At 46.2% G+C, this 12,031-nt stretch overlaps 1 protein-coding gene across 1 annotated transcript in view; it reads left to right on the top strand.

The window, feature by feature from the left end:
- The window catches only part of LOC310784498 (formin-binding protein 1-like), a gene marked incomplete at both ends in the record, with an annotated part of 177,161 nt that extends 165,357 nt beyond the window's left edge, over positions 1-11,804 (top strand). Inside the window, one exon of the mRNA XM_083645483.1 lies at positions 11,626-11,804. Within this exon, the coding sequence (XP_083501609.1) occupies positions 11,626-11,804 (179 nt within the window). The remainder of the gene's footprint in view (positions 1-11,625) is intronic.
- Positions 11,805-12,031: the final 227 nt, after the last annotated feature.

Below are 12,031 nucleotides of genomic sequence, written 5' to 3'. Positions count from 1 at the left end.
CTTATGCTTAGAATAGTGTGTTTTGTAGCTACTGAAGTGGTCCTCAATCTTCCTCTTATATGCTTGGCCTCCCTGATGCCTCTCTTTAAATTGGCTCTAGCAGCCCCGTACTGGACCTCATCCTCAAGACCTGAAGCCGTTGTTCCTCACCTTCAACAGCACTTTGACCTCCCTTGTCATCCAGGGCTTCTGGTTAGAGTACAACCGAATGTGCCTGTCCACTGTGACAGTGTCAACACAGTGTTTGATGTAGCATAGTACAGTTGATGTGTACTCTTCTAGGTCCTGCTGCTTGAAAACGTCCCAGTTGTTTTTTTCAAAACAGGCCTGCAGCTGCTGAGAGGCATCATCAGGCCAGGTTTTGGCTAAACAGTCTTGGCTATGGCGGGGACTTTTTTCCTAAGGGGGGAGTATGCTACTAAGGGGGGAGAAGCACTACTTTCAAATTAGCATGGTTAAAATCACCCGCTATTACATGAACTGCCTCTGGATAGGTGTTCTGTTGGAGGCTGATGAGACTTGTCCTCAAAGTGGGCTTGAGATTTGGGACTTGTGAACAATCTTTATTTGTGTGTGTATTAACATTAACTCATTCAGGGCCAATGACGTCTTTGACGTGTTATCAGGAATAGCCCAGAGGGCCAATGACGTGTTTGACGTGTTTTTGTTTTTATTCGTGCAGCGCATAGTTAAAACACTTCCCCAGCCTGTCACATGGTATCAGGTCCCTAGCATCTAAGACAACACGTGAACAAACACATACCGCAGCTGTTGTTTTGAAATTGAGCAAGAGGAAAAGCAGAAAACGGGTAACGCTTCCTTGTGCAGACAGGATAAACGCCATTGAAACGCCCTCGGCGCACTGCACGAGCTGGAGTCGCCTTCCTCTGTGCCAGTGTAACAGGAAAGAAAATAACAATATTTCCCCATTATATTTATTTTCATTTATTTATTATAAGTACGTTTTTCTGTTTGTATGTATTTATTTTACCAGAATCCCTCACCTTGGTTTGCTATGAATGAATGAGTTGGTTTGATCTGGCGCTGTTCTGTGACGTTGCGCTGTCGCTCTGGTGCCGCCTTGTGGTGTCGCAGGGTTTTGCGCGACTTCCTTAGTCTGCACATGGACTGCAGAGAGGTGAGTCGCATTTGTTTGAGTAGCGTCATTGTGTTGATACCGTTTGGAAACTAGCGTTGGTTCAGGTCTAATATGTTTGTTTGCTTTGTTGTAGAGATGTAGTGAGTTGTTGCCACATGTTTATTGTATGTTATTCTTTGATTTTTCGCGGAGTTTGAGTTGAATTGAGCATTGAGAGGTGTGTATTTTATTTCCTTGTTGGTGAACGTATTTTATCATTCTTGGCCTGTAGGAGTGAGCAAACCAGTGTGTGTGTCGCTGACCCAAGACATTTGCTGTGTTTGATTAACTTGCAGGTATGTGAATGATTGCACTTGTTACATATAATTATTATTGCATCTCTGTCTTGTTTATTTTTATTTTGTTTTTTATGGGAAAATACTGTAGTATATATTTTGTTGTATGTTTGTTGCATTTCAATTGTTGAATTGGAGTCTGCACATGGACTGCAGAGAGGAGTGAGCAAACCAGTGTGTGTGTCGCTGACCCAAGACATTTGCTGTGTTTGATTAACTTGCAGTTGCCGAAATAAAAGAACGTCACCTGCAGTCGTGGTACGCCGTAGTCTTTGTGCACAGAACACAACGCAGTGTGGCCGCATAGGACCGGCTACATTGGTGCCGTGACCCGGATTTCCCCAGACCACCATCAGAGTGTTCGCCGATGGTTGCTGTACAAGTATGAATATATGCTAGGGATGCTAAAGATTTGAGCACAAAAAAAAAAACTGTGTTTTTTTTTAGTTTAAAGGTATAGGGGGATGTTGAATTTTTCAGCATAAAGATTATTGTGAATATCCCACGTTATTTAAACTTTTGAGACATTGAAACATTTATTTTTCTTTAAAATATATTGATATTGTTACAGATTACTATTGATATTGCATTCTACTTACCTGTTGGTTTCAGTCTGATATTAACATCTATTTAATATGGCTGATGAAAAAAAGGAAGGGGTTGGGAGGGGAAGAGGGATGTTCTCTACTCCGGTGGGGGGGACTAGAGCAGTATTCTCACCCATGGTGACTTCCACACGCATGCGTTCTGATGTATCTCCCCCTAGTCAACACACACCCCCTCCAGAAATGAGTGGTATACGTACTGATGTATCTCCCCCTAGTCAACACACCCCCCCTCCAGAAATGAGTGGTATACGTTCTGATGTATCTCCCCCTAGTCAACACACACCCCCTCCAGAAATGAGTGGTATACGTACTGGTGTATTTTCCCCTAGTCAACACACACCCCATCCAGATATGAATGGTGCAGATTTGGGGAGTCTTATCACACAATTGGCTGAACAAATTGGAGCAAAAATAGCTAGTCAGCTACAGCAAAGCGCTCGTAGTAACAACAGCGCTACCCAGCCACAGAGTGTGAACATAGTTCAAGCTCCTTCTGAGTTAAACCTAACGGGAGTTAAGCTGGTCATGCAGTCAGATGCTAAAGAACCACCACACTTCAGAGGTGACGGGACCGATAAATACACAGTCCATGAATGGGAGGAGAGCATGGATATGTACCTGAGGAAGAGAGGCATCCCATCTCATGAACACTTCCACGAAATAACATCTAGGCTGATGGGAAGAGCTAGAGACATTGTCAAAATCACTTTGCGAAGCAATCCAGCACTGAAGCCTGCTGAAAATCCCAAGCTCATCATAGACATACTCAAGCAGCATTTTGGCGAAGTGACATATTCCTCAATGCCTCTCGCTGATTTTTACAACACTCTTCCTCGGTCCAGAGAAAGCCCGATGGACTATTGGATCCGTTTGAATAAGGCGGTGGACGTGGCTGATGAGTGTTTAAGGAGACAAGGAAAGAGTATCGAGGATCCGGCCCGTGAAGTAACCATGATGTTCGTGAAACATTGCCCTGATCCGGCACTTTCAAGTGTTTTGAAGTTCAAGACAGCAGAAAGATGGACGGCAACTGAGATCCAGGAACATCTGGATGAGCATCAAAGGGAGGCCAGGGCAAAACCCATACAGCCACCAAAGCAGGTGGGTGCACACATCCAGGCACCCGTGATTGAAGGCGCCGTCGCTGGTGGTGTCTCCGAGCCTGCTTTCAACATGAGCGAACAGGAGCCAGCCATCTCCCCTCAGACAGAAAGTGCCTGCATAAAGTCTCTCATCGGCCTACTGGATCGTGTCCTGGGGCAAGGGGTCCAGGCAGCGGCAGCCACACCGCCCTTCCGGGGCCAATCTACCGTCCCGCGGCGGAGATGCAAGGTGTGCCAATCCGTCGATCACTCCACCGCTACACACTGCAGACAGGAGAATCTCTGTATGAACTGTTTTCAGCCCGGTCACTGGAGAAGGGAGTGTCATCAGCCCAAGCCAAGAGATGAGAGAGCTGCCCAGACATCACGCAGCTATGACCAGGGTGGGGCAGATTTAAACTAGGCAGCCCACGCTCGGAGAGGGGACGTGTGGGCGAAAAAGGGCCAACCCTCAAAGCAGATGAAAATTTGGAAGAAGTGTATGCGAATGTTTGTAAAGTCATGCCAGATGATTGCACAGTTATCGTTCAGAACATACACAGAGTAGAGCCATACAGTGAACTGTTTTATGCTCCGGTAATGGTAAATGGCTCTTTCCAACTTCGAGGAATGCTTGATACAGGGTCAATGGCCTGTACAATTAGTGCTGAAGCAGAAGAAGCTCTATTAGCCCAGAACATTTTAACCCAAACAGGACAGATCGCGAAGCGGATCATTCTGATCGGCTGTGGGGGGGTACAAGTCAGTCCCAAGTGCATGTATGATGTAGAACTAAGCATGTATGGCATCCGTTGCATGGTTCCAGTCCTGGTAGTTCCTGGTCAAAAAGATGACATCATCATAGGAACCAACATGTTGAAGTATATTTTACATCAGATCAAGACCAACCGTGAATACTGGGAACTGATTTCACGTAATGCAGAAGGGTCCTCTGAGTGTCAGCAGTTCTTGGATCTGATGGCAAACACTTCACGCTGGAGGGGTGAGGAGCTGCCAGATAAGATCGGGACTGTGAAGCTCCAACAAGCAGTAACGCTTATAGCAAAGAGCGAGCACCTCGTTTGGGGCCAGCTACCAAAAGGCACCCCACTGTCACCTGGCAGCTCGGTGATGGTAGAACCAACGACATCCAAGACAATGCCACGAAACATCATGGTAGGTCGTGTCGTCACCCCCATGTGGGGAGACAGATGGGTCCCCATGAAGGTGACCAATCTATCAGATAAGCCCATCACACTGAGGAGAAACTGTAAGCTAGCAGATGTGTCTCCTTGCATGGCCGTGGAGGATTTTGAGGTGTTCCAGGGATGCAGTCAGCACATGGATGCTACTTCAGAGGATAAACAGTCAACAAGCAAGCCTGACGACCTGAAGCAGAGGATGAGAGACGTTGGCCTCGGAGATGTTGACATAGACCCCTGCCATCTCGACCACTCTGGAAAAGAGAAGCTAGTACAGCTGCTTGAGAAATACAACAACGTCTTCTCCAAGCATGCCTTGGACTGTGGCGAAGCAGAGGGCTTTGTTCACCGCATCTGGCTCACCGACGAACGCCCCTTCCGTCTGCCATATCGGAGAGTTCCACCTGCTCATTATCAGAAACTGCGCCAAGTCCTCACAGAAATGGAGGAGCAAGGTATAATACGAAAGTCTGTTAGTGAGTATGCTTCCCCCCTGGTATTGGTGTGGAAGAAAGACGGCGGCTTGAGGATCTGCACAGACTTCAGGTGGCTGAACGCGAGGACCCTGAAGGACGCCCATCCGCTCCCACATCAAGCGGACTGTCTGGCTGCTTTGGGGGGAAACGCCTTCTTCAGCACCATGGACTTGACGTCCGGGTTTTACAACCTGCCCATGGCTGAAGAACACAAGAAGTACACGGCGTTCACAACACCCCTAGGGCTGCACGAGTACAACAGGATGCCACAGGGGTTGTGCAATAGTCCGGCGTCTTTTATGCGCATGATGTTGAGTATCTTCGGGGATCTTAACTTCAGTAGCCTTCTGTGTTATCTCGATGACCTGCTTGTGTTTGCACCCACCGAAGACAAGGCGCTAGAGAGGCTGGAGGTGGTGTTTCAGCGTCTGCAGCTCCATAACCTCAAGCTAAGCCCTAAGAAGTGCCATCTCATGCGCTCATCAGTGAAGTTCTTGGGTCACATAATAAGTGGAGAAGGAGTGGCTGTTGATCCCGATAAAGTAGGAGTAATATCAACCATTTCCAAGTCTGACCTCTTAGAGGACGACGGATGTACTCCCTCGGTAAGGCGGATTAAGTCATTCCTCGGTATGGTATTTTATTACCAGCACTTCATCCCCAACTGCTCAGCAATAGCAAAACCACTCTTTGCTCTCACAGCTGGCCAGAAACGCAGAGGAAAAGCAGGAAAGTCAAACCCCAAAGCTGGCACTTTCCGTAAGCTCAAGCCAACTGACTGGACCGAGGAATGTGAAATTGCTCTTCATAAGCTCAAAGATCAACTGCTGAGCTGTGCTGTCCTCGCTCACCCGGACTTTTCAAAACCACTGATCTTGTCCATCGATGCCTCTCTTGACGGCCTTGGAGCTGTGCTGTCTCAGATGAAAGATGGCGAAACCAAAGCCCGCCCCATCGCCTTCGCAAGCAAAACTCTGTCTGGCTCGCAGAAGAGGTACCCAGCCCACCGACTGGAATTTCTAGCGCTAAAGTGGAGCGTTTGCGAAAAATTCAGTCACTGGTTAAAGGGCCATCCCTTTACCGTATGGACAGACAATAACCCCTTAACATATATCATGACCAAATCGAAATTGGACGCTTGTGAACAGCGCTGGGTGGCCAAGCTGGCTCCCTACACGTTCGATTTGAGACACATCCCAGGGGCAAAAAACATTGTGGCAGACGCTTTGAGCCGAGATCCCTTTTCCAGAACAGTGAGTCGGAGGTTAATCAGTGAGCCATATGAGAGTCTTCTGGCGGAAGCTGAGGGAACACAGGAGGATGGGATCCAGGATGCCTTCCGAAGCAAGGTTAAATACCTCAGAGCAAGTTGTGCCACAGTAGAAGTCAAGTCAATCTGTGAGGCTCACGTTGAATGGGAGAGAGCGGCGGAATCCAGGGCTGTCAGCCTTATCAACTCCTTTCCTCAAATCCAACCATCTGGGCAAGACGCACTCCCAGCCTTCTCATTTAGTGAGCTTCGGGGCAGCCAAGAACAGGATCCAGTAATCGGAGAAGTTCTTCCATTCGTGGAACAGAAAAGGCTCCCATCTAGAAGAGAGAGAGCAAGGTTGAGTCATCAAGCCCAGACACTCCTCAAACAATGGCACAGGCTTAAAGTCCACGAAGGAGCCCTCTATAGGGTAACAAAAGACCCACGGACTAAGCAGAAGAACTTCCAGTTTGTCCTCCCAGTAACCATGCGGGAGAAGGCACTGACTGGAATACATGACCAAGCTGGACATCAAGGCCAAGCTAGAACATTACATTTGGCCAGGCAACGCTTCTTCTGGCCACAGATGGAAAGGGAGGTCAAGGAGTATGTCAGATGCTGCCAACGATGTATCCTGGCGAAGACCCCTGAACCTGCTGCCCGAGCACCTCTGGAGAGTATCCGAACCTCTGCACCCATGGAGTTGGTGTGTATCGATTTTTGGAGTGCTGAAGATAGTAAGCAAAAGACAGTTGACGTTTTGGTCATAACAGACCACTTTACAAAAATGGCTCATGCATTCCCCTGTGTCAACCAGACCGCAAAACAAGTGGCAAAGAAGCTTTGGGATAACGTGTTTTGCATATATGGTTTCCCAGAACGAATCCACTCTGACCAGGGAGCCAATTTTGAAAGCAAACTGATAGCGGAACTCCTCAGCTTGACGGGCATCACAAAATCACGCACAACTGCATATCATCCCATGGGAAATGGAACAACCGAAAGGTTTAACAGGACTCTTGGGAGTATGCTTCGGGCTCTGCCATTGAAGGCTAAACAACATTGGGCACAACAAATACAAACTCTGACATTTGCTTACAATGCAACGGCACACGAAACAACAGGATATGCCCCATTCTATTTAATGTATGGCCGGGTTCCTAGACTCCCGGTGGACGTGGTCTTCAAGCAAGTGATGAAAGATCCAGTTGTTGTAGACTACAAGACCTATGCAAAGACACTGATGACAAACCTCCACGAGGCTGCCAGCATTGCTCAGCAGCATGCAAGCAAACAACAAAAACACCAGGCGGCTGGCTACGACAAGAGAGCACGTGGAACTCACCTGGAAGTGGGCGATCGAGTCCTGCTCGCAAATAAAACAGAAAGAGGAAAAAGAAAGTTGGCGGATAAATGGCAACCCACAACCTATACCGTCATAGACCGTAACCCTCAGACTCACGTATACAAGGTTGCAGATGAGAACGGAAATACCAAGGTGGTGCACCGCAACTTGATGTTGGATGTGAGCTTTCTACCAGTTCCAGAACAAACAAGTAGCGAGGCCGATGATCACATGATCCCAGGGAAGGCTAGTGGGATGTCATCTCAATCTGGTGACCCTTTGAACAGCCTGGAAGTCGAGGCCTCTGGAAGCCGTACTTCTGCATGGATATGTGCATCACATGATGATAGCGATGAGTTTTCTGAGGATGGAACTGAGTCAAGAAAGGTGGAGGAGATATCAAGTTTCTCACCAGGAGGATCTAACCTGCCAACTCATGCAGAGCCACAGTCTGATTCAGTCGACAACAGAAGCATGCAGGATGAAGAGGACTTACCTGAAGCAGACTTACCTGGGTCTCTTGACTTCTCAGAGTCCTGTAGAATCGATGTTGACATCGACGTTGATCCTCCAGCCAATGTTCCAGCCCCAGACAAGGCAGAGTCCCATGACATTCCAACCCCCACGCCATCAGACATTCCAACCCCCATGCCATCAAACATTCCAACTCCCGCACCTAAGCCTGATAGTAACATACTTACCCAAGGGCCAGGGGACAAGGGGCCGGTGGTCACAACGCGGGGGGGCAGGACGGTGAAAGCAGTAAACCGGTTGATAGAAAACATGGTGCAGAAACCTTTCACAAGGGGTATGGTAGACACATTTAACAAACGGTCTCAATCTTTACTTACCTTATTTGGGAGGGACGAAGTATAGAAACTCACACAGAGACAGTTGATATTTATATTTAATTTTTTTTTTTTTTTTTTTTCCCCTTTTATTATGAGTGGTGACTTTGTTTTGGTTTGAGTCAGGATGTCCATGTTGGGACAGAGAGGTGTACCAAGTCTTATGTGGTGTACAAGGCATCATGTGTACTAGGAGCGGCAGAGGCCTGATCAACTTCTGTATTCTCTGAACCTGCTTTGCAGGTTGCTTACTATGCAGTGAATAGGATTGTCTTCCTATGGGTATTTTGGTCCAGATTGATGTGATACATTTTGGTCTCGTGCCATTAGAACTGAAGTCTCTATGTTCAGGATTTTGGCAAAATTAAGGAGGGGAGAATGTAACAGGAAAGAAAATAACAATATTTCCCCATTATATTTATTTTCATTTATTTATTATAAGTACGTTTTTCTGTTTGTATGTATTTATTTTACCAAAATCCCTCACCTTGGTTTGTTATGAATGAATGAGTTGGTTTGATCTGGCGCTGTTCTGTGACGTTGCGCTGTCGCTCTGGTGCCGCCTTGTGGTGTCGCAGGGTTTTGCGCGACTTCCTTAGTCTGCACATGGACTGCAGAGAGGTGAGTCGCATTTGTTTGAGTAGCGTCATTGTGTTGATACCGTTTGGAAACTAGCGTTGGTTCAGGTCTAATATGTTTGTTTGCTTTGTTGTAGAGATGTAGTGAGTTGTTGCCACATGTTTATTGTATGTTATTCTTTGATTTTTCGCGGAGTTTGAGTTGAATTGAGCATTGAGAGGTGTGTATTTTATTTCCTTGTTGGTGAACGTATTTTATCATTCTTGGCCTGTAGGAGTGAGCAAACCAGTGTGTGTGTCGCTGACCCAAGACATTTGCTGTGTTTGATTAACTTGCAGGTATGTGAATGATTGCACTTGTTACATATAATTATTATTGCATCTCTGTCTTGTTTATTTTTATTTTGTTTTTTATGGGAAAATACTGTAGTATATATTTTGTTGTATGTTTGTTGCATTTCAATTGTTGAATTGGAGTCTGCACATGGACTGCAGAGAGGAGTGAGCAAACCAGTGTGTGTGTCGCTGACCCAAGACATTTGCTGTGTTTGATTAACTTGCAGTTGCCGAAATAAAAGAACGTCACCTGCAGTCGTGGTACGCCGTAGTCTTTGTGCACAGAACACAACGCAGTGTGGCCGCATAGGACCGGCTACACCAGCCAGGAGAAAACGGGAGAAAGTAATCAAGAGATGTGTTTGATCATCGGAGGAATGAGGAAATGATCGATCAGTTTGCGAGGGCGGTGAGGACGTGTTGAATAGCCGAGGGGAAAACGGGAACGATCAAATAGCAGAGAGGATATGACAGGGAGACATGGACGAGGACGGGTGTACCAGAACAAATCAAAATAAACACAGGAACAGCTAGGCAGCAGCGGGCAGAAGGCAGTCACAGCAGCCCGCTGTCCTTCTCAAGAGCTATTCAGTTGCTTCATGAAATCGCTGGGCTGCGTGCCCTCCAGTGTTGCTCCTGGCCAATCCCAGCGCCACAGGGCGTGGTTATTGCTTATCCTATGTGGGGTTAGAAATCTAAAAGGGGGATCGTGTGTGTGTGTGTGTGTGTGTGTGTGTCTGTCTGTCTGTCTGTCTGTCTGTCTGTCTGTCTGTCTGCACACTCACTCACACCGAGTAAACTGTATTGTTGAATGTAAAAAAAAAAGCACTTCATGTGTATATATATATATATATATATTTTTTTTTTTGTCATTTGTGTCCTAACGAATAATATTTACATGTCTGATGTCAATACAGTTCAAAATAAAAGAATTGAGAGTGAGTTCTGCCTGAGATTGTGCCCTTTTACAAAAATTGCCTTTTCTCCTGTTTATTTTCTCAGGGAGACCTTCTGGGGGAAAACAGGGTGTATATAAATGGCTATAAGTAGAGTACAGAACATGCTAAAAGCTCACTTTTTTTTTCCTGGTGAACCCAGAGACGTACATCTTCATTTTGAGGTATTGCAAATCACTCTGGTGCTAATAGATAATTTACTGTGGGTCTTGAAAGATGACCAACAATTATGAAAATCTTTGGCCTGTGCTAAATATTGGCAGTCCTAAACTGGCCCTGAATGAGTTAAGGAAAAGTCTACTAATAATGTCAACTAATCAATGCTGATGCTTTATGCTAATAGAGTGTGGATAATACAGTAGCCTACATGCTTTGAATCCCTTAGTTTTAGCTATGCAGTGTTCTAAACAGACTGGATGGCATGCAGCAGATGATAGAACACTCATCCATAAGAGACTTGAGACTTGACTTGGACTTGTGACCAAATACTTGAGACTTGACTTGGACTCTAGTTCAAAGACTTGAGACGTGACTTGGACTTGCAAAAAATGACGTGAGCATCTTTGTCAGTCCCCGGCCACGACCCATTGCTGCGCAGCAGCTATAATAATATTTCTCTGCCAGGAGATCATGTTTTCGGCCCCGTCTGTCTGTGTTCCTCCTCTCGTCTAGCTTGGCCTTCGCGTATCTCGAGAACAGTTGGTTGGATCGACTTCAACATTGGGGGTGTGCTAAGGAGTACGTGACGGAGTGCAGTGACCTGTTTTCGTGCAATTCGGCATAGCGCCACCTACTGGCAATTAAAAAAAAATCTCAACAACTTATCTCAACAACCGTTCGTCCGATTTACTTCAAATTTGGGGAGTGCGCTGATGGGAACTCGACACAGTGCAGTGCCGGATCTTGTACAAATCGGCACAGCGCCACCTACTGGCAACACAAAAAGTGGTTTATCTTGACAACCGTTCATCTGATTGACTTCAACTTCAAACTCGGGAGTGCGCTTATGGGGACGCAACGGAGTGCAGGGAGCTGAATTCCATGCAATTCGGCATAGCGCCGCCTACTGGCAACACAAAAAGTGGTTTATCTTGAGAACCATTCATCCGATTGACTTCAAACTTGGGGAGTGTGTTGCTGGGTACTTGACATAGTGCAGGGCTGAATTTATTGCAATTTGGTATACAATACATAAACAGAACACTAAAATAAAAGCAGACAATAACAATAACAATAACAATATATGATTTACAATAGCATCTCAGTATGATAACACTCAGTAACACATTGCATTCAGGCGATGTCTTGTCACACACATGGTCTATGGGTCAGCTTGGGTGAAAACGCGGTCCTGGTGGAGATCTGCACTCCTCCGAGTCCACTTTTCTAGTTATTAATGTGTCCTATTGTATTTTTACTCTGGTCCATTCAGCTATGGTTCTGTTCATTGCTGTTCTACTTCTCTACAGCTCTAGTTAGTTGAAATGTATTTTCTTGTCTTTGTCCAGGTCAGAATGAAGGAACCATCTCCATGGAGGAAGGAGAACTACTTTCTGTGGTAGAGGAAGACAAAGGAGATGGCTGGACACGAGTGAGGCGCAGCGCGGAGGAGGAGGGATACGTCCCCACCTCCTATATCAAAGTCTTCCTGGATAGCAGCGCCAAAGGTGCCATGACCTACATTTGACCATCCCCTGACCTCTGTGTGACCTCTACATGACCTTCATACAGATGAACTCAGAGCTTCATTAAACCAATGAACAGATATATAGATGTATAGATAATAGGGGCGGGAATCATCAGATGCCCCACAATACTTAAGTCACATTACGATAGTATTGCGAAATTGAGACATGCTGGTATTGCAATATATAGTATTGTGTGAGTATTGTGATATTGCGGTATATTGGGATT

Source organism: Poromitra crassiceps (genome assembly GCF_964638095.1).
Source record: "Poromitra crassiceps genome assembly, chromosome: 10".
Lineage (NCBI taxonomy): Eukaryota > Metazoa > Chordata > Actinopteri > Beryciformes > Melamphaidae > Poromitra > Poromitra crassiceps.
Note: the sequence above shows the minus strand (reverse complement) of the source record. Positions and strands in the feature narration are given on the sequence as shown.